Here is a 13,782-nt window from a genome sequence, read left to right as displayed (position 1 = left end):
CCTAATTGCAATGGTGAACTAATTACATTCAGAGATAAACAGTGAAAGTAAACTTCTATTGTTCTATGTTCCCTCGCTACTTGTATTTTAAATTAATTTTTTTGAAAAGCCGCAAAACAGCGAGTCGGCGGTTAGCGAACCACAAAGCGGCGAGGGAACACTGCACTTTCACTTTATTGCAGGTAAAATAAAGATACGATTCCAGAATCTTAGGTTAATATTTAATAATGATACTACTACTATTAATAATGACAATATAGGTCAATATTTAATAATAATACGTTCAGACAAATATTTTCTGCATTGTTCCTATTTAGCAATTTGAAACAAACTCAGGATTCAGTAGAATCAATTATATTTGTGTGTTACTGAAAATATACCATTTTTGCATGTGAACATTGGAAGATTGAGAAAAACACATTTGTAAAACGGACAAAAATGATCAGTATTATTGTGCTTTCTGTCTTACTCTGTTTATTGAAACTGCACTTTGCTTTTAGTTGCCACTAGAAATAAAATATATCAGAACTAATTAGTTGTGTTTGAGATTTCTTTGAGGAGGTATATATCCACAGAGGACAGTTGAACATTGTAGCAGTGTGATATTGATTGCCTTTTTGAGGGAGGAAAAGAAATCTTGTCCCATTTCTAAATGTTAACTATTTGGAGAGAAAAATCCTCTCATTGGGGAAAACATTTTCTAGGTTGCTTCATTGCCAGGTGTTTGACATTGAGTGGAGCTTTAAATGAATGAAGCTTATGGCAGCCTTTGGAAATGACCGACTCCAGGGAATCTCAGCTTCCTGCTGCGAAAGTTTCTATTTTCAAAGCACATCAGTTTTAGTAGGAATGTTACAGTGGTCCCATATGCTGCTTCTGACAGAGAGCTAAGTTTCTTCCTTGAATATGAGACAGCTACTGAAGAGGTTTCCGTGCTGCTAACAAAATGAATTTCAATATGTTGCTAATGAACAGTCGGTATGTTTCCAGCAGCTAATGGAATTTAGTTCTATCCACTGCTAATGGAAATCTGCTTTGTTTCCTTTCCTAGCTTCAGTATGTAATGCCACTATTCCACTTTGTGGGTTCTGTAGCTGGAAAGGAATTGTTCAAGTAACAGACTATCTTGCTTTGAAACTCCTGCTACAATTTTACCATTCTTGCCTTCCTCATAAACTCTTTTCCTTACTCTCTCCTTGACCTAACAGTAGGAAGCCTTTGTCTGAGGTGTTCATCTGGAACAACTTTTCCACACTTGTTTTCATGTTCTGTTAGATTACAGGGCAGCAGGCCTACCTTTGAAGCTCCTTTCTCTTTTGTTTCTTTGCAGTGCACTCCAGTAATTAACTTTGTCCTTCTTTTATTTGTTCCAGTCAATCGCAGTCCACTCTGCTGAGCATCTTCTCCCAGGAGTACCAGGTTAGAAGTTTTCTCCTTTGTGAGGGTTGACAGGTGCCTAATTGAATGATGAATGTCCCTTTATTTCTTTGTAATTGAACTGCCAGCTTTCTGATTGGTTTGGAGGATGTTCCCCTTTCCACATCAAGCACCGCCTGAGTCTCAGTGGATGGCTGCCAAGCCTACCCATCCATCTGTCTAATAACATCTACCCTTTGCTTATTTGGTGGACCTGTAATAAATTATGCTAAACCATTATTATTCTGACAATAATAATTTCCCTGTGTTGCGTGGTTCCATGTGCTAAATGTTTGCTGACTTGCACTGTCAGTGCTGCTTTCCATGGCTGACAGAGATGATGATAAATGACCATTGCTGGAGTGGCAGAAGGCAAGAGAGGCAGAAAATGGAGTCATTTATCATGAGATGACAGGTGTCAGTCAAGTGGCAAGTCTCAATGGAATTACTTTTTGTAGTTTTCAAATAAGTTGTTTTTAAGCAATGTTCTTCCTGGTTAAAAATGCCAATTGAATTGTAAAACCAGAGTGCAGAGGACTGGGATAGAATTGATTTGAAGGGAAATTAATATAAAGGTTGAAATAGAGAACAAGTTTTGCAGTGCCCTCTGTAACCCTCAGCAAACTTATTTAGATTCAATTACTGTGACCTTACTGCCTTTTACATATATGGTGTATTGCAGTAGAGTCAGAAGATGTTTCATTCAATTCAGAAATGAAAAATTATTTCTGGGTTCTTTGTGGGGATCTGAGGGTTTTCTTGAAGATTTGTGCTTTGTTTGAAATTTCTCTTTGGCATAATGTAAAACTTACCTTTTTTTTCCAGAAATTAATCAAAAGAACACATGCCAAGCATCATACTCCAGAGGCAACTGAAGCTTACTATCGCAGGTAGGGTGAAAAGGGTCTCTTATCCAAATTATGTCATGAAATATGATTTCACGTCTTTAGAATGTATATCTGAATTTGTTTCTGAAGATGCAAAGCTTTAATTGTGCTCGTGAGTTCTCCATAATAAGTGGTGTTTAGCCAAGATCATGGGAATACCTAATGATAATTATTTTAGTGGGGCTCATATAATTCTATGCTGAATGGTGGCATTATACATTACTTATGTTCTTGAAAGATTCCATGCTATTCTTAGTATCATAAATTATATTTGTGACACTGAGCTATTAACCATGTTAAGTGTGTTTGTATTCTAAGAAACATTTATGATTTTAGCTACTCAGTTATTGAATGAAAAATGATATCCAAATATAGTTTTTTAAAATAAGTTATTTTGCGTATTTGAAGCTTTGCCAGCTTTGGGAACACTGGTGTCAAAATCCTATTTTAAAAAGAGGCATAAATCTTTAATATGTCATTTTAGAAAACTGTTATATGATTATGTGCACCTGGAGTTAATAAATTGTAATTGAAATTTGTTATGGGTTATCCGTAGCTCTATTGACATAGACATCTCAGCAATGTAATTGGGGCGTATTGATATCTGGTAGAGATGTGCAATTAAAATTTTACTATATGGGCTGACATTTGAAGAGTCTGCACGGCAAGTGAGATTATACCTGTGATTATCAATGTCTGATATCCATAACTGAACAGTACCCCAATAAAATAAACATGAACATTTTATACCTAGGAGAAAACTGCCTATATGCTACCCATATGCATTTATTAATATAATAGAGGGAAACTAGGGTGGGAGTGACGAAAATGTGCAATTTACTATAAAGAGGAAAGGAGAAGCCAAATGTTATCAAAGACATATTCTGGACTTTAGGAAAACTGAATGCCTGAAGCTGAAGGAACTCCTGAGTGATATCTCATGGTCAGAATTGCCAAATAGAAGGGAGTTCAGGTTGGATGGATGTGGTTTTTTTTTTAAAGGTGAGGTATCAAGGATACAATTGAAAATAATTATACTGAGAAAGAAATGGGGAAAATGGCCAAAGTATGGATAAATATATAAAGAACTCCAAATGTTCTGACATTTAAATGGATATATACATGAATTGAAAGAAGGAAAAAGCACCAAAGAGAGTTGCAAACTGACCACCGAGACAGAAAATATAAGTTCCAAACAAGTTCAGGCTTACTAGAGACATTCAAAATAATTTGAGTGGGGTTGGGAGAATGGATATGTTTGGAGTAACAGGGTGAACCAAAAACAAAACAAAACAAACAGTTGGGTCAGTGTATAGAGAAAGAAAATGGTAAAATATTAATAGAGGAGAGGGATCTGTATTGCTCAATGCCTACTTTTCTTCAGCATCCTCCCAAAAGGAGAGCATACAAATTAAGCAAATACTTCAATAAGGGAACTGTAGCCCTGAATAGGTAAAGAGGTAGTGCTGGAATACTTAGCTGCTCTAAATTCAGGTCTGTTGCCTTAGAATCTCTGTTGCGGACCTTTGCAAATTCTTGACAATTAAGAGAGGCTGGGTGGAAAAGAGCAATTGTTTTCACTATCATCAAAAAAAAAAAAAAAGGAAAAAAGAAGAAGACCCAAGCAAGTATCGAGTCAGCTTAATGTCAATACCAGTAAAGGTTCTAGACCAGATCATTAAAGAGTCAGTCAGTGGGAATTTAGAAAGCAATGCTGTGATTCCGTTACTCCTGGAGAAAAGTGAAAAATGAGGTGCGTTAAGAGTTTTGTCTTGGACTCTGTGTTATTTAACATCTTTATAAAACAGTTTGGATGATCAAATAGAGAACTCATCAAATTTGCAGATTACACTAATTTAAGAAGGGTGGCAGAAGAGAGGACAGTATCAGATTTCAAAATGACCTTAGCAGACTGGAGATCTGGTTAAAGTCTAATAAAATGAATATCCTTAAGGATGAATGTAGATTAGGCAAGAAAAATGAAATGTAAAAAAAATATAATAGATGATACTCAGTTTGACAGCAGTACATGTAAAAAAGCTCTAGGAAGCTTAGTAGGCCACAAACTAAACAGAAATCAACTGTGTTGTGTGGGCTGCAAGCCTATGCAGTCATAGACTTCAACATCAGGAGTATAGTATCCTGAAAAAGAGAAGATTAAGAAATGACATGTAATCATCTTTCAGTATCTGAAGGGATGTCATATAGAAGAGGGGAAAATGTTGGTTTTTTGCTGCTCCATAGTTTAGACCAGCGTTTCACAACCTGGGGGTCAGGACCCCGGCAAGGGGGGGGGGGTCACCAAAGGGTGTTCTGTGCAGGAAATTCTATCGATGATGGGGTTCTATTTTCCCCCAAACACCTCAAGTGTTCACATTTGAGCATGTTGAGTATTTGTGCCAAGTTTGGTCTAGATCCATCATTGTTTGAGTCCACAGTGCTCTCTGGATGTAGGTGAACTACAACTCCTAAACTCAAGGTCAATGCCCACCAAACCTTTCCAGTATTTTCTGTTGGCCATGGGAGTTCTGTGTGCCAAGTTCAATTCCATCATTGGTGGAGTTCAGAATGCTCTTTTATAATCCCAGCAACTACAACTCCCAAATGACAAAATCAGTCTCCAACCCCACCAGTATTCAAACTTGGGCGTATTGGGTATTGGTGCTAAATTTGGTCTAGTGAATAAAAACACATCCTGCATATCAGATGTTTACATTATGATTCATAACAGTAGCAAAATTACAGTTACGAAGTAGCAAAAAATATACTTTTATAGTTGGGGGTCACCTCAACATGAGGAAATGTCTTAAAGGGGTCACGGCATTAGGAAGGTTGAGAAACACTGGCTTAGGCCATGAACCCAGTAGATTGTGATTGCAATAAATATATTCTCTTTAAACTTTATAGATGTAAGAGCTGTGTACTGGAAAAATAAATCAGGGTGGGGAACATTTTTTCCTAAGAGCCACATGATGCCAATGTCTGAGGCCTAGGGTAAAATTGTGAAGGGAGACCTTTTCTGTTTCCTTCTGTCAACATCTTCTTTCTGTCTTTTGGCCACATCTCCTTCCCTCACTCTGTTTCAAAGGATGGCAGTGAAAGGGACAGCTTGCTGTTGTTGTTGTTGTTGTTATTATTATTGTTGTTGTTATTATTATTATTATTTACTTTATTCTTTACTTCATTTATACCCTGCCATTCTCCCCTTGGGGACACAAGATGGCTAACAACCACACAAGCTGATTACAGTTTTAAACAAAACAAATACAAAAATAAAAACCACAATTCAATTCAAACCACATTTTTTCCTAAGAGCCACATGATGCCAATGTCTGAGGCCTAGGGTAAAATTGTGAAGGGAGACCTTTTCTGTTTCCTTCTGTCAACATCTTCTTTCTGTCTTTTGGCCACATCTCCTTCCCTCACTCTGTTTCAAAGGATGGCAGTGAAAGGGACAGCTTGCTGTTGTTGTTGTTATTATTATTGTTGTTGTTATTATTATTATTATTTACTTTATTCTTTACTTCATTTATACTCTGCCATTCTCCCCTTGGGGACACAAGATGGCTAACAACCACACAAGCTGATTACAGTTTTAAACAAAACAAATACAAAAATAAAAACCACAATTCAATAGTACTGTATTGTACCCCAGCAGCGTGTCTTTCATTCTTTCTCAAATGCCTGCTGTCAAAGAAAGGTTTTTACCTGCTTTTTTTAAAGGAAATATTTCCACAGTCAGGGAGCAGCCACCAAAAAGGCTTGAGAGGGTGGTGGGACAGAGAGAAGGCCCTCCCCCATTAATCATAGCTGTGTCTGGTAGATTCGTAGAAAGAGATTCGGTCATTCAGATAACCTGGAACGAAGCCATATAGGGCTTTTAAGGTAAAAATCAGTACTTAGAATAAAGGTATGAAGTGTTCATATGTGGAAACCTTCTGTCCTTTCTTTTGCCTCAACTATTTTGGCTCCTCCATTTTCCTCTCACATACTTTGTTTCCCTCTATGCTTCCCAAATATATATTAAATCAGGTGTTGCCCACCCTCAAGTTGGACAGTAACATTCAGTTCTTTATGTAAAAGAGCTAGAAGGGAAGTTGTTTACATTTTCCATTAAATCTAGTATGTGTGATAGCACTTGTCTTCTGTCACTATTTTAAGTTTTTGTGTGCACAAAACAAGTTGGTAACCCTGGACAGATGTATGCTGATCCTTCATCGCGGGGCCAGCCATGCAAGTCATACACTGGATTGGCCCCAAGAAGGTTTTCACAATCACCTCCAGCTGCTGTGGAGGTGGAAAGGGGTTCTGAACACCCAGCAACAGTGAACCTGGTTTGGCACTGTCAGAGAGATACCTCTACCATTCCCTTCCCATTCTCCATGTTGCATCAATCTCCAGGCACAACTACCAGTTGGCCATCGCCCACAGTGTCGTTGGACTGATGCAACAAAGGAAGAGGGGAGAAAAAAGAATCTCCCTTCCGTCTCCCTTTTTCAATCACTGTGCGAACATCACTGGTGGTGGTGGGCAACCAGCAGGATTAATATCATGTCCAGAGAGTACCATGCCACAGAGAACAGGAGGAAAAAGTATGTGCCATCCGATAGCCCCAGACTGCTCACACCCAGGAGACATGGGATGGGAGTGTAAACAGTCTCTGAATTGGCCCAACTGTTTGTGTGGCCCCAAGTCACCAGAATTTGGAGTATCCCACAATTTTGGTTCACGTGGGTCAATGTGGCCTTGTCCTACATTAACCTGGATGAGTTCCATGTGGTGGTCATGTGTATTTTCACCAAGTTTCTCACTTCTTGTCCACCTTCTGAGAACAGTAAATGGAGGAGTGCTAGGCAACATGAAAATGCATTTATCTATTTTAAATAAAGGGATTCCTTCAGTACAGGGATGCAGCCACAGGGTCAAGATGAAGTGAGTTCACACTGAAGGACTCCAAATTGACAAGATCTTGATAATATTTAACTGATTTTTTAAAAAAACCAATATACAACATTTGGCCAGGTAGATTAAAAACATGCATATTTTATGTATTCCCAAAGATAATAAAACTCAGCTAGAATTTGAATGATCCAGCACTTTTCAACAGTATCTGTAACCAGTCATCATCATAGCCTATCATCTTGGCCGGGTATGATTGTCCTCCAGTTAGAATCTTGGTCTGTAAGTGACTGTGAATACCTTTCTAGATCCATTTTGGTCTTTCATAATGAGGATATAGATTTCCAGATGGAGGGTGGTCACAAGCATTTGCTTGGTGTGCCTTCCTCTTGCCACATTTTTCCTTTCCGCCCTGTATTTGTGCCTCTTCAAAATTCATGGTACTTTTGGTAACATCTGACCTTCACTTTCAGTGTTCAAGTGCCAGAGTCTTCTAGTTTTTATATCACATTTTTAAAGGTTAGCCTTAAGCTCATCTTTAAATCTTTGAAAGTAACTACTTTGGGAGGTGGTGACTGGGCATTCGGTCAGTGTGACCAGTCCAGCAAAGTTGATGAGTCATAGCATATTCCAGAACATCCAAAAATGTTACATTCTACAACATCGTGAAGAATTTTTGAGAAAACAATACTGTATTTGATAGAGTCCTGGACTCAATTCTAACCTTAAGTGTATACGAAACAATGTATAATCCATTACATTTTCAATGACTCTGTATCATGGAAATGATACAGTAAATCTACAATAGATATATGAAAAATGTTTGTTGTAAACTTAAAACATGTAAAATGTTGCCACCATACTGTAAATCATAGAAAACAAATAGGTTTGCAAAAGTAAACATTTCTACAATGAAGAAAAAGTAATACTATGTTTTTCGTGATCTGTGAAATTGCACATATGGGTCTTGTCCACAGGTGCAAGACAGTTCAAATTTTTCTATAGCTTTAAGAAACACTTGATGGCGGCAAGAATTGTATTCGCCAGAGTGTGGAGACAAAAGGTAATACCAACAAAAGAAGAATGGATAGAGAAAATGCTACACATTATGAGCATGGACAAATTAACTTTTTTGACAGCCAAATCACAAGGCAGATGTATCAAAGCAACAGGACTCCTTTTAAAGAATGGCGGAAAGAAAAGAAAAATGTAAATGTAATCTTATGAAAAGTGAAGATTAAAATACCAACGCAGAAAATTCAGGTAGAAGATTAATTGACATTACTGGACTTTTTAATTGCACCATTACAAAGAATAATAATATTAATATTAATAATAATAACAATAATACACTTTATTTATAACCCGCTACCATCTCCCCAAAGGGGACTCGGTACGGCTAACATGAGGCCAAGCCCAAAATAATACAACATAATAAACACACAGTAACAAAATGCATCATAACAAAATATAAAATAACAAAATCAACAATATAAAAAAACATATTAAAACCAGACACGGAGGATGGGCCAAATGTGTGAGGTAAAATGTTAAAAAAGTTAAAACCCTAGGTGAGATAGGGATAAAAGTGCATTTATAGGAAAGGAGCCCAACAGGGAGGAACCATGGGATTTAGCCATTTTGGGGGGGGGGGGGGAGATGCTTTATTCTGTGGGCAGCTGTAGACTAAGACAACCAGATGGGTTGAATGGTCATTCTGCAAAAGCACAATGGAAGAAGAATGGAAGTACAGCCTCTCACCCCATTACCTACCCTCCCCTTTTTCCCAATCAACTCCTCCCCTCCCCCCCCCTCCCAAACCTTCCTAAGATTTACCCTATGTGATATTTTACCCAATGCTGTTCATTTAAAAAACCTTCAATAAAAATTCTGGGAAAAAAGAAACTCTTGATATTAGCCCTGCCCACCGTGCCCTGGAAGATGTAGGATATAACGTGATTTTAATAATAGTTTTAATACTGCTGTTGTTTTTTAAGCTTAATGCATTTGTTTATTTTTTATTGTATTTATTTATATGTATGGCATTAAATTACTGTCTTTTGTGAGCCGCTCTGAGTCCCCTTGCTGGGGTAAGAAGGGCGAGATATAAATGTAGTAAATCAATAGCCATCAGATGGAGCTAGCATCTGAGTTCGTTTTCATCCGCAGTGTTAGCAGCAGCAAGGGATTTCTCTTAAGGTAAATTTCTTTTACATTAAGTTGCAGTTTCTTTTCATATTGACTTTCGGTTTGTTTGACTTTTCTTCTGTTACTCCTACCTGGTGGTTGGCACTCCCCTGCCCAAGGCACTTCGGGGCAGAGGTAATTGGATGGGCTCTGCTCAGGATGTTCCCCTTACCTGGATCATGGCTGACGTCACTTCCCTTCGCCATCATAGGGGTCCAGCATCAGTCATTCTCCCAGCCTTTCTCAGGCATCACCTCAAGACTCCTTGCAGGGGGGCCTCTTATGGCATGGGATCCATAGTGTATATTCCATCTGACTGGCCTCAAGAGGAAGTTTGTTACCCCCTGCTGGCTGCTTCAACTACAATACCTCCGCTCCCTTCCAGGGGCTGCCAACAGGCTAGCAGTAAGCAACCTGGCCAGTCTCACTGAAGAGCTTAGCCTCACCTTCGGGAAGAGCGACAGCCTTCAAATTTTATGGTCCTGCGTCCAGTGCACCCTTAGGTGTTTTTATTTCCTTTATACCCATTGTGTGCCCAGTGCCTTTTGTGGCCTGTGGTGAGGTTGCTTCATCATGCAAGGACTCTCATTTTCCTCCTTGAAATGTTACCTACTTGTCATCTCTTGGTACAGGCAGAGAGCAGGGCATTTGTCCTATTTTTTTGGGACCCCCTCATTCCTGAAGGGCTTAAGACAATTCACCTGCCAGCACATCCTCCAACCGCAGCAGGGAGTTTGGAGTTCATCTTGTCCCAACTATCGAACCCCCCTTTCGAGCCCATGGCACTGGCAGAGCTTTCCCACCTTTCCTGGAAAATTGCATTCCTTGTCGCCGTCACATCAGAACAATGAGCCAGCGAGCTTTGTGCTCTCTGTTCATATTACCCTTACCTTTGTTTCCATAGGATAAGGTGGTTCTCTGAACGACATTGCCCTTCTAACCAAGGTGATTTCCCATGTTCATATGTGTCAAGATGTGGTTTTTCTGGTTTTTTCCCCAGAATCCTACTCCTCTGGAGCACTCCCTCCATATTTTGGACGTAGAGCAGGCTCTAGCCCTTACATCAACCGCATGCCTGCCTACAAGAAATCTCCTAGGGGGTTTTCTCTGTGATATTGCTAGGATGATTCAGTCTCTTCACAGTGTTTTCCCTCGTCAATCATTTCAGTGATCCAGCTGGCCTGCCAACTCACAGACAGACTCCTTCCATCCCAAATCAGGTCATTCAGCAACAGCTGTTGCTGCCTTTTAGGCCTTCCTATATGGAGTACTCCAAACATGTTTCACCTGGCAGCACTGTGGTCAACTTCACTCACTTTGTTTCCCACTGCAAGTGGGATGATTTCTCTAGGAGGGATGCTGCCTTGGCAAAGCTGTGCTTGTTTCCTGTGGGGCATGACTCTCTCCTCCAAGGTGGGAAGCTCTCTAGTCACCCATATGTGTGATTTCACTGAGACCACGAAGGTTTCGTTGTTTACCTGTAACTGTTTATTTGGGTGATAATCTGTGAAATTCACACAGATTATCACCCAAAGGGCATATTCTCCCCATCATGTCTCGGTTTCTATAAGCTGCTGTCATAATGGCCGAGGAATTGAGATGTTAGCCCCAACTGATGGTTATATCCTCCAGAGTAGGTTGGGCAGGGCTACCACCAAGAGTTTCTTAAAGCTAAAGAGAAATCTAAGTTGTCTTGCATCTGTGCACAAGACCCATATATGTGAATTTCATAGATGACCACTCAAAGAAACATGGTTACAGGTAAGCAACCAAAACTTATTAAGGGATATATTTACACAATATGACTCCAAATGATGCAAGAACACTAATGTGAAAAGGGTTATCCAGTGTTTATTAATTTAAGGAGATACATGTATCCTTATAAATGTGAAAACTCTGAAGATATGTTCTTTAGCATAGATAGTTGTTTCCCCAAAATAAATAAATCACTCATTTATTTATTTTCCTTAGAGGTAGGTTAACAGGATTGATGACTTTTTTTCATTCTAGAGATGATGATGATAATGATTGTTAGATATTTTAAGGAGTAGATTTGTCTTAAATTATTAAATTATGCTACATGTTATATTGGTATGATCAACTTACATAATATACTTTTGTACAGATATTCTGGATTCTCCCAGTAAAATTAGAGACATTATGTTGGATGATAATAAATATTTTCTTTGGTCTAGTTATTTATTATTATTATTATTATTATTATTATTATTGATGCTTTTATCCTATTACTCACATGGATTGACAGAGCAGCCTTGTTGAGCTGTTTAAACCCGCCATTTGCAAGATAAGTAGTAGAGATTTAAAAGGATAACGTACCCAGTTAATTTTTTTTCCAGACCAGCACACAGCATGTCTAACTATACCCTTTTGCCTTCTCAGATGGTTGCTTAACAGGAAGTGATCAGGTGAAGCAATGGAAGTTCTACATTAGCTGAAAAATGGCTAGAATAACCCAAATTAATTCAATTTTATTGCTAGAATAGTCTGGGCCTTGGTCTCGATGGACAGAGCTGGAATCAAAACTTCTTCTCTTTGAAGGCCTGCAGCGTGCTTTTGCTTTTGCTTAAAATAAAGTAGTAGTCAATGTATTGTCGAAAGCTTTATGGCTGGAATCACTGGGTTGTTTTAGGTTGGTTTTTTTTTTTTTTTTGGCTGTATGGCCATGTTCTAGAAGCATTCTCTCCTGACATTTCACCTGCATCTGTGGCAGGCATCCACACAACCTCTGAGGATCCCTGCCACAGATGCAAACAAAATGTCAGGAGAGAATGCTTCTAGAACATGGTCATATAGCCCAAAAAACCTACAGCAACCCAAAATAGGGTCCCTAAGAGAGGCATCTTCTGAATCATATATATGGATCAGAGCTTGAACAAGTTACTATTTTAGGGTTGCAATTCTCAATACTTCCAGTCATATACTGGGTGGAGTTCTAGGGGAGTTAATGTTTTTCTTTAAAAATTGCTGCTTTGAAAAATGCTATCGATCTCTTCCACCGTTCTTAATCTATTTTAGGACTGAGACATACGATGGGTTATGTGTGTAAGATTGCACTGATATTCACAATCTTAATGCATATTTGAAAATTCAGACTAATTATATGGCAAGGTGTGTAATAATCAAATGGTTTCCAAACTATTTGCCTTTCACTCGCCACCTTTACACTCACAACATATTGAACTTAAATTGTAGTCCCCAACCAGAAGAGTCTGGTGTGTCCATCAATGAAATATATACAATTTTGTAAAGCCTAACATCAGAAGTGGTTGGTTGTTGAATTTTAACAATTCTGTAATACATATATTTTTGATTTACTCATGAAAGAGAAATACCAAGCAAGTTTTGTGATGAAGAACTATTCTACAGACATTTATATTTTAGGCTAACCTGCATGCTCTTTAGTCATTTTCTTTCTGACCCTAGCGAGAGACAGAAATATTAAGACTTCAGTACTGACCTTTTCTTTGAATCTACAGCAGCATTTTATTTTTGTCTTGTCTAGGTACCTGAATGGAGTGATAAAAAATGCAGCTGCTCCTGTACTATTGGAAATGGCGAATGAGGTAATAGCTTTTGTAAAAAGTCTTTTTAAAATAAAAGCAATTGACATAATTATACTGACTTTTATTTAGAAATATAACAAATCAGACTTGAAGGTGCATAATACATTTAAAACGGATCTCTTGTCTGATAATCTATTTAATATGTTCATTGAATTTATTAACATATTTACTAATGTGTTAATAGAATTTATTCTTTACTTTAGACATACATCTTGAATTATTTTAATTTATCACAAGGGGTTTCTACCTTCTTTTTAGAAACTTAGTAAAATACACACATGAGATTTTGAAAAACACTAGGAAGACAGTATTTTGAAATATTGATTCATTTAATCTATATGAGAATTTTACATAATCATAAAAAAGATTTCCTCAACAGATTTTTTTCACAAATCTGGTTTAAATCTATTTTATATGGATAGATACATTCAGAAGTAAACACATTAACTGTTCTTAGTGTACATAAAATCCAAAGAATTAATAACATTTTACTTTTTATCATGTTTGTATATATATATATATATATATATTCTATTATTTACTTTTATTTAATGGTTCAAGAAAAAGTTTGTGCAGTTTATTTGTCAAGAGCCAGTATGGCACAGTGGTTTGAATCTTGGACTATGACCCCCAGAAACCAGGGTTTGAATTCTGAGGCAAGAAAATCCATTGGTGCCTTTAGGCAAATCACACTATTTCAGCCTCAGGGGGAAGAAAAGGCAACACCCTCTCTGAACAAATCCTGCCAAGAAAATTGTGTGATAAGTTTACCTTAGTGTCACCACAAATTGAAAGACCTGAAGGCACAC

General features: G+C 38.0%; 1 protein-coding gene across 2 annotated transcripts in view; it reads left to right on the top strand.

Moving 5' to 3' along the window:
* Positions 1–13,782, top strand: part of CDIN1 (CDAN1 interacting nuclease 1) — a 144,404-nt gene that overhangs the window by 30,362 nt on the left and 100,260 nt on the right. For both annotated transcript variants that reach the window (XM_060759888.2, XM_060759880.2), the window contains exons 2-4: positions 1,374–1,419; positions 2,242–2,306; positions 12,913–12,973. In XM_060759888.2, coding sequence (XP_060615871.2) covers positions 1,374–1,419; positions 2,242–2,306; positions 12,913–12,973 — 172 coding nt within the window. The remainder of the gene's footprint in view (positions 1–1,373; positions 1,420–2,241; positions 2,307–12,912; positions 12,974–13,782) is intronic.

Source organism: Anolis sagrei, chromosome 1 (assembly GCF_037176765.1).
Source record: "Anolis sagrei isolate rAnoSag1 chromosome 1, rAnoSag1.mat, whole genome shotgun sequence".
Lineage (NCBI taxonomy): Eukaryota > Metazoa > Chordata > Lepidosauria > Squamata > Dactyloidae > Anolis > Anolis sagrei.
This window is presented reverse-complemented; position numbering and strand designations above follow the sequence as displayed.